This window comes from Elephantulus edwardii, unplaced genomic scaffold, assembly GCF_000299155.1.
Source record: "Elephantulus edwardii isolate Elephantulus edwardi_28Jun2011 unplaced genomic scaffold, EleEdw1.0 scaffold00075, whole genome shotgun sequence".
NCBI classification, from domain to species: Eukaryota; Metazoa; Chordata; class Mammalia; order Macroscelidea; family Macroscelididae; genus Elephantulus; species Elephantulus edwardii.
In genome coordinates this window covers 5,629,507-5,643,165 of record NW_006399825.1, presented here as the reverse complement: position 1 = coordinate 5,643,165, position 13,659 = coordinate 5,629,507, and the positions used below count along the sequence as shown (strand labels likewise).

Sequence of the window (13,659 nt, the reverse complement as noted above, 5' to 3'; positions counted from 1 at the left end):
TTTCCTACACCATAATCTTCATTGAAGCAAATCACATCTTTTCTCCTGGGGAGGGCGAATGGGTTTGAACCACCCACCTTCTGGTTATCAGCCTATGGCATAACCACTGAGTTAACCAGGGCTCCTCTGTATAAGCTGATATTCTATGTATGGTCTCTGTAGGTCATAGTCTCATGGCACCTAACACATACACAAACACATACACACATACTCCTTCTGAGGACTCTTCCCATCAGTCTCTCTTTGGAATGGTTATATATCAAAGGAATCCAAATATTCTCTTAATTTTACTCATTTTGTCAAATTAGTCAATAGAATAATAAGCTTCAACAAAACTGAAAGCAGAAAACATGCTGACATCTACAAATGGTGTGACATCACCTGAGGGGTTTTTAAATAGTAATCAACAGTTGCTTATACGGTCAACTCAACAAGTCCCTTGTCTTGACTGTACTCTCATTTTCCTACACCCACCTCAGTCTTCATACTCTTTAGACAATGGATTAAGTAAACAGATGTTACCTATTTCTCAATCAGCTTTTGAGAGCGTTCACAAATAAATACCCTTCCAGACATTTCACGATCGTTTCCTCAGGCAAGTCCCACGATGCCATGCTTACCATTAGCTCAGGAGGAAAGATCAGTTCCTGAGTGGGATCCAGTGGCAGAAACTCCTCTTCTGAGAAGAGTTTTAGGCTTTCCTTAGAAAGAGATGATTTAAGAATTCAATATAAAAGCAAATCAGCAAAACACTCCACTGTCCCGCCTCATTCCTGGTCTCTTAAGGTCTCTAACACAGATCTAGTCACTAGCAGCTCCATGCAGATGTCAATGGGCCACCAAAGCTTATGAAACTCCTTGCATATTTTTTTTCTGGAGTCTAGAGACAGCTGAGGAGCAGGCAGCAGCAAGTAATAGAGCTGAACACAGAACTTTTTCTGGAATTTCTACCTCCCCTTTTACTGCACTGTCTCTCCACCTCATCACAGTCCTTTGCCTACTTTTCCTTCTCCCTAATATTTCCACTTAACCCCAATCCTTTAAAAAGTATTTGGAAAAGCTTTTTAAAATGAAGACTCAGAAGGTATCAAAGTACTTTCTCTCCCATAGATTATTGTATTTGAACAAGAGTGATATCTGGAATAAAAGAAGAATTTCTAGGGTAGATTCTTTTTTTTTTTTTTTTTAGGGTAGATTCTTAACATTACTGTTGCTGAAAGAAATGAAAGAAGAATGGAGGAGTCTCAAATTAGCCACTTTTTCTTCCTAAAAGTCTGCCAACTGTTGTGACAGAACCTTTTTTTTAAAAAAAATTTTACTTTTCACTGACCTTACTTTCTTCTTCAAGTTCAGGCAACCCATTTGTTGCTTGATCCAAACAGCAAACTCCATTTTCCTTAATTTGACAGCAGTCAGTAGTCTAATGGGCGAAAAACATTACTGAGAATTTATTGCTAAGTTCAGTAAGTGTTAAACAAAATAACTGACTGCTGGTTGAAACAGCGTACAAGATCAATATTGCTAGATGTCGTGAAAGACAGCCAATTTTATTTAAATATACCCAAACTAACATCTAATAAAAGAATGAGAACTTGTCAGACATTTTTAATGGCATGGATGGATTATTAAATAAGCTAAAATATGGAAAGCTCTTAAAATAGATCCTCACAGACAACTAATATTAAACAAAACACTCATTAATTGCCAGTATTAATATTATGTCTAGTGGCCCAGTGGTGTGGAATTGTCAACCTAAAGGCACACATTTCGAATCTGCCAGCTGCTCCATGAGCAAAAGATAGGCAATCAGTTCCTACGCAATTTACTGTCTCTGAAAACCCATTGACGAGTCAGCTATGAATATCCACCTTAACAGTAGACAAAAACAACAACAGTATTTAAAATAAGGGAGCCCTGGTGGCATATTCTGTAGGGAGTTGTGCCGCTAACCCAAAGGTATTTCTCCAGAAATTCAACTCCAGCAGATGCTCTCAGGGAGAAAGATGGGCAATCTCCTTCTGTGTGATGTACAACCTTTGAAAACTCTTTGGAGCATCAATTATGTGTTGGTTCTGACTGGATGGCAATGAGTTTGAGGGTGAAAATATTTAAAAGTATTTTAGGTGGCTTAGTGGTAAGAAGCTGTGCTGCAATCCCAAAGGCATGTGGTTCTAGTCTGCCAGTAGCTTCATGTGAGAAGGATGGACAATCTCCTTCCATGTGATTACTGCCTCTGAAAACCCGATGGAGGGTCAGCTATGGGTCAGTTCCAACTCAGTGGTACCCAACAACAATAAATAAATATTTGCAATGTATTTTAACAAATATTAATATTTTCATTACCTTGGACTCATAATGTTTTTATCTCACAGTCTAATTTACAAAGGACATTCTTACATCCTTTATTTATAGTTCATGCATTCATTCATTCCACAAATATCTACTACATTTAACTAATTGATATTCAATTAATGCATGGTTACCAACACTGGAGGTACACAGACTCTGCTGTCAAATAGCCCATTGTCTGCTGAAGAGTCAGAGGTACAAATACACAACTGAACCACAATAAGACAGGCATCACAAAGGGGCATGCACTCAGGACCCCCGGAGCACCAGGGAAACCAGGGAAGATACTCCACCCAGGTGAATAGATTAGGAAAGATGAGAAGCAATGACCAAGGTCAAACACCTTAGGTGACCAGTATGTGACTATCAAGGTGAGTTCAATGGGTGAGGCTAAGCAACCTCCCCAAGACTAATTAGGCAGACCTTGTCATTCATTCATTATTAGTAACAATGGTTACTTCCCTCATCACACCTGACACATGCATGGTTTTGTTACATCGGGGAAAAATAGTAAATAATTAGCTCCTTTCAACTCACTTTACAAAAAGTCCTGCAAGCGTCTATGATGGGCCTGTATCCAGTGCAACGACACAGGTTACCTGAGGGGAGAAAACAGAACTCTGTTAATAACAGAATCTGGAGGGAGGCAAGTCTGCCAAAGAAAGGATGGGAAGAAGGGCTCGGTCCTCGAAGGCAGCCCTATTGACAGTTCAGCCCACCTTAGCTACACACCCCAATTTTTCTATCTGCCACTTGGGATATTGAGTTGAGCAACTGATGCAGGGTCTAGCAACTCAGCTCCTTGTACTTTTCTCTGTAATCAGTTTCTACATCCTCTGTGACAGAGGTTCAGGGAGTACAATGATTTCAAGCCCAAAGCTCTTGGCCCATAGTCAGTCAACTAAGTTTCAATTGACAGAAAGATCAAAGATAGAATACATAGCAAAACAAGTTGATGATAAAAACCTAGTTACCATTAAGTCAATTCCAATTCAAGATCTTAATTGTGCTCTGTAGAGTTTACCATGGCTATTTTTTCCCCCAGAAGCAGGTCACCACACTATCCTTTCAGGATGCTTCTGGATGGTCTTATCGTTAGCAGACAAACATGTTAACCATTTGTACCACCCAGGAACTCCATGACACGTGATAGATATCTGATAGTAGCTGTCATCATCATCATCATGATTTTGAAATAAAAGCACACACATGTAACCTACCACCAAGAGCATCGGTCAGCTGTTCCATAGAGGGCTCTGGGTGATTTCTCAACAAGGTGTACATGGACATCACCATGCCCGGGGTGCAGAATCCACACTGGGTACCGTGACACTTGGCAATCCTCTCCTGGAAGCATGGAGAGGTTAGAAAGACAGAAGCTTGGGATCCTTCTCAGACTTACTCACTTAAGAGCCTGCATTTTGTCAAGCTACACAGGGGATGTGTATGCTCATTCAAGTCTAAAGCGGCAGCCCCAGAGAGCCCCCTCATCGTGGACACCTCCCCTTTACTGGGATGAATTGTCATGATAACTGGGCCTCACTAGGATGTGTGCCTCATTTAAGGCAGTGGTTTTCTGTTTTTAGAATCCTCTTGGGAGGTTACCTCCAAGAGTCATGCTAACCTCCAAACCAACTAACTTAGAAGCTCTGAGGATGGGGCACAAACATACATTTTTAAAGATCCCCAGGTAGTTCCAGTGTCAAGTCAGGGTAGAGAATCACTAAGAAGGTCTTAGAAAAAAAATTTATCAAATGACACTGAGCTTGAGAAATGAGATAAACAAACTAAAAGTCTCAAAGCATTTCTTGAATTCTTAATACTCGGCTGCTTAGATATTGGTGGTTGGAACCCATCTAACGGCTCTGCGGGAGAAAGACTTGGCTATTGGCTGTATAGATTCCAACCCAGAAAGCTCCATGGGCAATTCTACTTGGTTGTGTGGGGTCACAATCGATTGAAAATCAACTCCACAGCACCTAACAACAATAATAATTACAGTTCTATGCTTTTTTTCATAGGAGTTTTTAAAATGTCATTGTAAATCCAGACACCAGCAAGAAGGACCTATTCTCTCTCTCTCTCTCTCTCTCTCTCTCTCTCTCTCTCTTTCATTATTTTCCCTCTCTCTGCCTAGCAATACTCAGATTTATAATGGGCAACTCATTTTAGAAGCTGTCTTCTGGCTACACTGTAACAAGAGCTGTCACCAGCCAGTAAATGAAGGAGTGTTTGTATGTCTGTGGATGGCAAAGACTCACAGAGAATACTCGGGCAGAATTCTCTTTCTCTAAATAATAAGGTTTCACAAAAATAAATGGACCCCAAGGTTCCATTAAGTCTAGAGAATTTAAAATTTGGCCATTTTCTACGTTGTTCCAACCACTTCCTTCTTCCACTTTCTCTTCATAAGTGACTCTCATTAACGTCCATAAAACCCAGAATAGCATCTTCATAGGCACTGCACAAGTAATTTAAAAAGTCAGAAGTCTGAAGGTACCATTTCACTTGAGGCAAAAGCTCTAACAAGACGCTACCCTAAGAGACGAGCTTTAAAAATCGACAGCTCCACATGGTTCAAATCCACCAGATGCTCTGCCAGGAAAAGGAGGGACAATCTCCTCCTGTACCAGTCAGATCTGATTTGACGGTACACTCACACAAAAATTTAAAAAAAAAAATCAACAGCTCCTTGTATCTGTCTTCCGAACAAGTCATAAAGTTAAATGTTTTTGGTAGCTGAGATTTCTACTCAGCTTTAAAATCATATTATTTCCTCCTTTTAAAAATTGCAAACCAGCTCTATCCTTCAAATGCACATGGATCCCCTTTCTTTATGCATGTGGAAGGGATTTTAGGGGGGGAAACCCAAAAATTATAATGGAATTTTAAGTCCTCTCGTTGGATGGATGCAGCCATTGGCCAGGAAAGGTTGTGAAGAACTAACATCTGCAGGTTAGGACTAAGTTTTGAAATGCTATTAAGAGTATTGCTATGAGCTGTAGTGGACTCAACAGCACCTAATAAACTAGTGAGTCTTGTGTGGTGCAAACAGTTCAGCATTTGACAATGAGCTGAAACATTGACAGTTCAAATCTATCCAGAGGCATGCTGGACAAACAGGTTTGTTCCCCAAAAGGTGTTTCTCAGATTTGCTTCCAAAGAGTCTACTGGAAAAAAACAATACCCAAAAATACAAATCAAAAAATCCAACCAATCACAACAATCGAGTTGGTTTAGATTCATTGCAGCCCTACAGAATAGAACAAAATTGCTCCACAAAGTTTCCAAGGCTGTAAATCTCAATGGGAACAGGCTGCCACATCTTCCTGACAAGGAGCAGCTCAAACCACTGACGTTTCAGTTAGCAGTTCAACACTTAACCCACCCATGCCATGCCACCAGGGGACCACTTCAGAAAGCCCGTGGGGCAAGTCCACTCTGCACACACACAGTCACTGTGAGGAACCAGCTTAATGGCAGCTTGCAATGGTCGTGAAAGCATCATTCCTAGAAGTCACTCCAAGAAGTCAGACACAGAACTTGCTCATGTCCCTCGTTTCACACTCCTGGGCCCAGCACAGCCAGCAGGCAGCACACCCAGAATGCTTGAGTAAGCACCCTCAGGAACTCACAATGGCAGACATGGTTTCTGAATAAGCGGAAGCTCAATGAGGGAGAAACTAATCTCACCTGTACAGGATGAAGCCTGGTGCTGGTGCTTCCTATGCCTTCCACTGTGGTGACAGCAGCACCATACAGCGAGCATATGGGGATCAGACAGGCGTTGGCTGGATAATGTCTTCAGAAGGCAAAACAGAAGCACACATTGCATTGTATCCAGTGGCATTCAGTTGAAAAGAGAACAAACGTTCACTGAGCACCTACAATGTGGCAGGTTTATATAATTCCTCCAGACTTTGCATATGCATTTAGTTCTTAGCGTGAGCCCATTTTACAGAAGTGCACGCATAAAGAAGTGCTGTTGTTTTCAACTCAACAAGAAGAAGTTGAGAGTTTATTGAAGATCTTCCTCTTTTTCATGGACACTCACTTTTCCAAACATTATGTCTTTTTCTAGGGGCTGGCCCCTCCTAATGACATGCCCAAAATATGTGAGATGAAATTTCACCATCCTCAACTCTAAGAAGCATTCTAATTTCACTTCCTTCAAGATAGACCTGCTTGTTCCTAACTTATCAGATGCTGAAGATATGATGGAACCAAGATAAATTAAACTCCATGAAGTAACAACCTTCAAGAATAAAACTATAAAAAAAAAAGAATAAAACTATGGTCATTCTTGACTGAAACAGAGGAGAATGGACAAATTTGTTCAAAAGTGGGATAAAGAGAAACAAGTTTGTCAACAAACTTTTTATTGTTGCATGTGGGTTCATGTGACAGGTTAAAATATAGTTCAGGACTGAATTATATCCTAACTCTTCCGCACCAGTATTTACTAAGGGTGGGGAGTAGTGCCCTCAAAGCGTGAAAAGGAAGTACAGCTCTCCAGGAACTTGTCCTTTCATAAAAGGAAAATCAGAAGAAGAAAGGAAAAGTGAGATAGCATCTGAGGCACGTCACATTTCACAAAGTGGAGGGTGTTTGTCACACTTCATAGATGAAAGGCAGGATGGCTGAAAGAGACCTCTCAATGCGTGAAAAGTCAGATAACCAAACAACAGGAACTCCACAGTGACAGAAAAAGCTGATATTCAGAGTGTAAAGCAGGGAAGGATATATCAGAGTTCAGAAAGTAGGTGGCCTGACTGTGGAACACAGATCTCTGAAACTCAGCAATGCTCAGATCCTTAGCCTTCATCTGAGATCTGTGAATGATATAAAACGGTCTAACACATACAAAATTGGAGTCCCATAGCAGTGTGTATGTGTGTGGCTGAAAATACATATCTGAAGAAATAATGACTTGAAAAGTTTCCAAAGCTAATAAAAGACATCAACCTCTAGATTCATGAAGCTCAACAAACCTGAAGGATACGAACTAAGCATTAAGTGAGAATTGTAAATACCATGTAAAGTCAATTGTTGGTTATAAAGAGAATTATGCTATCTGATTTATACTTGAAATAAATTTCTTTGGAGAATGAATGTATGGGCAAAAGTGAAAGCAAGGAGATCAATTAGTAAGTTATAATAATAGAATTAAAGTTCTGGTAGCTGAGCGGTAAGAATCTGCACTGCAATCCTGAAAGCACGCAGTTCAAATCTTCCAACTGATCCACGGGAGAAGGATAAGCGATCATCTCCCATGTGATTGCTGCCTCTGAAAGTCCACTGGGGGTTCAGCTATGGCATGGTTCTGACTTGATACACAACCATGTACACAACAACAACAATTAAAAAATTGCATGATGAAGGCATTACCCTACCTTTCTGCTTCAGGCAGCACAGAAAGACAATGCATCTTTCCAGTTTTCAACAGGAGATACCTTGGCTACAAGCATCCTTGTTGATAAAGCATTTTTTTCTAAGTCATTTGTATTCCTTGGATCTGGGTTGTCTTGTATTCCCAGTATCTAGCACACTCCTGCTACATTGTAGATGCTCAATTTAAAACTACAAAAATTCAACCAGAGTTAGAAGTTGCTGCAAAATACCGTATCTTCTTGGTGACGGGATTGTATCGTGATATCATCACTGTACAGGCACCACAGCCGCCACCTCCACAGCCATACTTAGTCCCTGTGAAGCGTACTGGAAGAAGCACCGTTAAAGACCATGTTTTCCATGATTTGGCTCTTTTACCATCGCTCTGATTTGAAGAAATAGCATCACCCTGGGGCTCATAAACGCATGGCGTGCCTTAAGTCCAAAACACATTTATCAAATAATGTCTACATTTCTTAGCAACTACTATTTAGAATCTTGTAAATTCCTGATTTCCATTTGTGTTATATCTAACCTCTTTTATTTCCAAAGACAAAAACCAAGTCAAAACAAACAAACAAACAAAAAAACCAGACCTCAGGTTGCCAAAAAAAATAGTGCCAGACTAGGGGGGGAAATGTTATCTGTACCTTTGCACATTTAATCCCCTTTTGGGCATCTGCTTCCTGAGGAACCTGATCTTACACAATGAGGGGAAAAATAAGCTTCTATCTTGTTTACTTCTATCTGGTCATCTTGGGTTTTCTGTTAATGACAAATGAACTATATCTTAAAATGCTACCCATTAGTACCATGATAACCAGAAAGTCATTGTAGTATTTTTTTTTATATTGGAAGACACTAAATTACTTTATGGAAATGTATTCATACATCAGAAAAGTAATTGTTCTTGGTTTTAGAATCATGTACTCTTACAGGAATTTCAATTCTCTCCTCAAGAAAAACATACAAGCTCCCATTGCTACAAACTTTCAGTTATCATTTAATGGAGTCAGCAGACCTCTGAAAGCCTACTGGAGTTTGCGCACAAGAGTACATATCTTAGACTAAATTTATTTTGAACACTTTTTCTAGGGTAGCATCTTCAGGCCCAATTTCTCTATTTTACTTTTTTTCTCATTTTAGGAGATTTCTCTGCTCTCTTTTTGTACCACACATGATTAGCCCTGAATTATTATAACTCTTAATTCAAAGAGAGGCATAATTTAGCCCTTTAATAACTATTGCTTTAATTCCCATTGCTAATGTTTTCATTTGATATAATCTATATTAAGTGTTAAAACAGAGATTTTCAATAATTTAGTTCTGACAGTAGTTGTAGGACTTTATAAAAACCCTACAATTGAAGGACATGTATCTTGGTGTGACATTGAAGGAAACATATTTGATCTATCATCCATGCACAACAGTACATCAGAGACATTCACATCCATCCACTGAACAAAGGAAAGGATACGCTTCTTCCTCAGGTATGGTAACAGCATTGTTTCAGGATCAGCATTCTTTTCTATCACCTTTACCAGAATGAAAGAAAAAAATATATGAGTCATGCAGACAGAGTAGAGAAAGTTGGTGTGACATTCGCATTGCTCGACTTAATGCTAATTTGAGACAAGTGCACATAAATTAAACCCTCCACTCATATTTGCAATTTAACATTTACAGAATTCCTGTGAGATAGAAATCTCTACTGTAAAGTCTGAATCATGAGCATTCCCACCACTTGGCCACTCTCCTTGGCTCTGAACAGTCACCATTCTCCAATACGGTGGGACACTGGTGACGTACGTCCAGCCTTTCCTAGAAATTCTAGAGCAAGTGAAGAAAAAGACATTAGTAAAACAGAAGAGAAGGTGGGAAGAAGATACTTAAATAACCTCTGAAACATACAGTTTAAAAAACCTTTTTTTGTTTATAATATTCATTTAATTACAATTTCTGAGAAAGAGATAATAACCAGCAATGGCCTCAATGTTAAATAACAAAGGAAAAGATAAAATATATGTCCCAAGTGTAAGCAAGGGTACACTTACACAATATTGTGTGGGCGGTCAACAGCACAACAGTGAAACAGTGGCACCCAAGGGGGTGACATGCTATGTCATGACTGGGTGTATTTTCCAATGTGATTATGCTTTCTTGGTTTGGGTTTAAAAGTTGGGATTTCTTTCACAGTCATAGAAGAGAGAAAAGTATGATTTACTTCACAATTTCAGAACCTGAATCCATCCATATTTCATCATGTTATAGTGATCCTCCCTTCAGGGAAATAAGAAAGGAAGAAAACTCATTCTCCTCTCGCAACTCTAAGTGAGCATATGTCAGGCAAAGAAGGGCATATGCCAACTATTAAGGTTTGCTCTGTGCCCAAGAGCAGTCTTTAATTTGGTAAGAGAGATCTGATTGTACTTATGGAGGCAAGTATCCTCTCATACAAGGAAAATATGGAGGTCTCCCCAGGTATTCCTGGCCGAAATGGCCCTCCCACAGAATTCTTTATTTTATTCCCCAAACTTACTCCTTTTTTCTTTTTCCTAACTCGATTAATAGCCTTACCAAGTACTGTATCACCTAAACCTAAAAAATCTGACTTACTTTCAACTATTTCTTTCTTTCTTTCAATTCATCTCAGTGTCACCATGTCCTGCCACTTACTGTTCCAAAAAAATTTCTCTAAACACCCTTCATGTCTACTGTTATGTGGTACCTAGAATGGAATCTTAACATCTCTTGTCTGTACTGTTACCACGTCTCTCAGTAGGTCTCTCTGTCCTCCCTGTCAGCACCTTAGAAACACCTAGTAAAACCTTCTCCATCACCTCCCATGTCACCTCTGAAATCTAAGTCTGATCATCCCAGGTAGCTGCCTAAATATTCAACACTGGATCCCTGAAGTCAGGCTGCCATTCTGAGAATTCCTGATTTGTCTAAAATGAAAATCCAGTGGAATCACGATTTCTGGGGGATGGAGCGGCTTGGAGCTACAGGGTAGGCTCCACCTTTTGGTCAGCAGTAGTGCAATGCCCCAGACATGCCACCAGTGACTTGCATTTGTTTGAACTACGGTTACATTGAATTTTACACCATTTGCTGTGGGAAGTGATGTTATTTAGTACATAAGTTCAGCTTTAATGAAGAGAAAGGATCTGAGCAGCCTCGCCTAGATAGTGGTGGATATCATTTTAGTCTTTTTTCTTTCAATACTGGTGACCTCATGGCAAGACGCTGCACTAAAACCCCAAAGGCACATAGTTCTAATCCACAAGCTGCTCCGTGGGAGAAAAGTGGGCAATCCTCTCCCATGCAATTAACTGCCTCTGAAGACCTGCCAGAGGGTCAGCTGTCCATTCCAACTTGGTTGTACACAACAGTAACAACAACAAGGCTTAATCTTCAGCAAGGTTATAAATCTATTGCTGGTTTATCTTCAGAAGAGACTGTCAAGATAATCTTCACACTCTCAAGTAGTTCTTGTTTCCCAAGTGTGAATATTTAAGTAGCACACTGGATGAGTCTTATGTAAACTGGAAGGAGGTCTGGAACACAAACAGCAACCAGAACCACCTACATAATCTCCAGGTCTGGTTATCTCCTGCCATTACGCCATGTATTCCAAATACCTGTCATGCAGAACTGGCAGGTCCTAGTGGTGCCTGGACTTTCACCCTTCACTAACTTTATACACAAAAAGCCCAGGGTGACAAAATGGTTAAGTCTTCAGTTGTTGACTTGAAAGGGTGGTGGTTCAAACTCACCTAATGAGCCTGCAGGGGAAAGATATGGTGACCTGTTCCGGTAAAGATTACAGCCTAGAAAATCCTATGGAGCAGTTCTATGCTGTTATGTAGGATCAACCACATCTAACCACAGTAACAGTTACATCCAGGGCTCCATGTGACCTGAATGAAGTCTTCTATTTTCCACTTGGCAAAATGTTGTACCTACGGGGAGTGCTCTTCTCTAATGTACTTTCCCCCACTTTCTGCCCAAGTAACTGTGCTCCTCTGTACAGGGGTGTCTCTAGGGTGGAAGTCTCTCAGGATGGGAACTCATGGTGTCACATTCTTCTCCCTTCACTCCCTTCAGTCTCTGGCATAGTGGCCCAGCCTTGCTAACTTCAACCTCCCAAGAAGGCCAGTGCTGAGTCATGAGGGCCCCCACCCCGGGTCACAGCTCCTCCTCTCTCCCGTTTGCCAAGGCAGAAACCCTGCTCTCCATCCAGCTAGGACTGGCATCTGAGCAGAGGAAAAGAAAGGGGGGGAAATGAGATATTATCAACAATTGTTGTTATGTGTCGTCGAGTGGCTTGCAACTCATAGTGACTCTATGTACAATAGCCCTGAAACCTGCTGTGTCTTGTGCCAACCTGCTGTGTCTTGTACTGTCTCTGATACACCCACCCTCATTACCCCAGTCACTGCATCAATCCATTTCATCAATGGTCTTCCTCTCTCTCGTTGTCCCTCCACCTTTGCAAGCATGTTGTCCCTTTCCAAGGACAGGTCCCTCCTTGCAAAATGCCCAAAGTATGACAGATGAAGCCTCTGAATCCTTGCCTCCAAGGAGCAGCCTGGTCTCACCCTCTTAGGATGAACCTGTTTGTTCTCCTAGCAGTCCGTGGTATATACAATACTCTTCTCCAGCACCACAGCTCAAAGGCATCAATTAGCTTTCTATCATTCCTAGTCATTGCCCAGCTTTCTGATGCATAGCAAGCAATTGTGAAACTTAACTGTCCACATTAACATACAATCAATCTCCTTTTCCCCCCTTCATGTCACCTGGAATAGGGCCGTAATGTTTTGTGCTCAGCAGTTATTTTAGACCATAAATAAACCTATTAATGTTGTTGTTGTTATGTGCCGTCAAGTCGTCAAGTCGTTTCCGCAAAGCGACCCTATGCACAACAGCCCTAAACCCTCCTCTATCCTGCGCCAACCGCACCGCCTCTGACACACCCATCCCGATTACCCCAGTCACCGAATCAATCCATCTCATAGAGGGTCTTCCCCTCCTGCGTTGTCCCTCAACCCTCCTAAGCATGATGTCCCTCTAGTCGCAGTTAAAAAAGAGACAGAATTGGGTTCCAGAGGGGACACCATGAAACTTCTAATCTCTGTCCCTAACCCCTAACCTCACTGCCCTTGAGCTGCTTCTCACCTGCTGTGACCCCCTATCAGGTTTCTGAGGCTGTAACTCGTAACAGGAGGAGACCACCCAGCTTTTTTCTCCCAGGAGCTGCTGGCATATTGGAACTGCAAGGCGAAGCTCCGCCCTGTGTTTAGCAGCGCAGTGCTACAGACTGTGCGTGCCTGGGATTGAAGGGAGGGAGAAGAGAAAGTCCGAAAAGCCAAGATGCAGAGGCAAGGGGCCAGAGAAGGACTGTGTGTATCGCGAGAGGGCGACGTTTTGCGGAGCAACTACCACAGCCGCCCAGCACCAGCTGAGGGCCTGAGGAGGAAGGGAGGAGGGCACTTCCGTTCTGAACTTTTGGTACTTGAAAATTATTTCCTTTTTGCTTTTTTCTTCCAATAACTGCTTCCACTCCCAGTTTCCTCCGAATCACTGCGGTCATCCCAGGGGCCCCACTAAAATCTCCTTTTTCATTTCCGCCAACTAAAGGGGCCCAGGAAATGCGAGCCAATCTCACTTCTCCTTCCAGAAGCACTAATGCCAAACAATTTTGCTAAATTCCTTGGCTCATCCTTGAGAACTGATGCACGGCCCCCTTGACATCTCTAAGAAGGTTCTGGCTGGGCCCATGGAGCAGAACCTGGCCCAATTCTGCTGATAAGCATCGCTTGTATTTGCAGGCATACCTCTTTTTTTGTTGTTGTTTTGTTTTGTTTTGCTTTATTGCGCTTTGAAAGTATTGTAACTTTTTTTTTTTTTAGGAAA

General features: G+C 41.4%; 1 protein-coding gene across 1 annotated transcript in view; it reads right to left on the bottom strand.

Moving 5' to 3' along the window:
- LOC102851278 (aldehyde oxidase-like) overlaps window positions 1-13,659 on the bottom strand; it is an 86,846-nt gene that overhangs the window by 67,392 nt on the left and 5,795 nt on the right. Inside the window, exons 2-8 of the mRNA XM_006889076.1 lie at window positions 9,218-9,275; window positions 7,971-8,067; window positions 6,043-6,151; window positions 3,570-3,696; window positions 2,887-2,948; window positions 1,331-1,420; window positions 621-701 (exon numbers count right to left, since the gene is read on the bottom strand). Of these exons, the coding sequence (XP_006889138.1) occupies window positions 621-701; window positions 1,331-1,420; window positions 2,887-2,948; window positions 3,570-3,696; window positions 6,043-6,151; window positions 7,971-8,067; window positions 9,218-9,275 (624 nt within the window). The remainder of the gene's footprint in view (window positions 1-620; window positions 702-1,330; window positions 1,421-2,886; window positions 2,949-3,569; window positions 3,697-6,042; window positions 6,152-7,970; window positions 8,068-9,217; window positions 9,276-13,659) is intronic.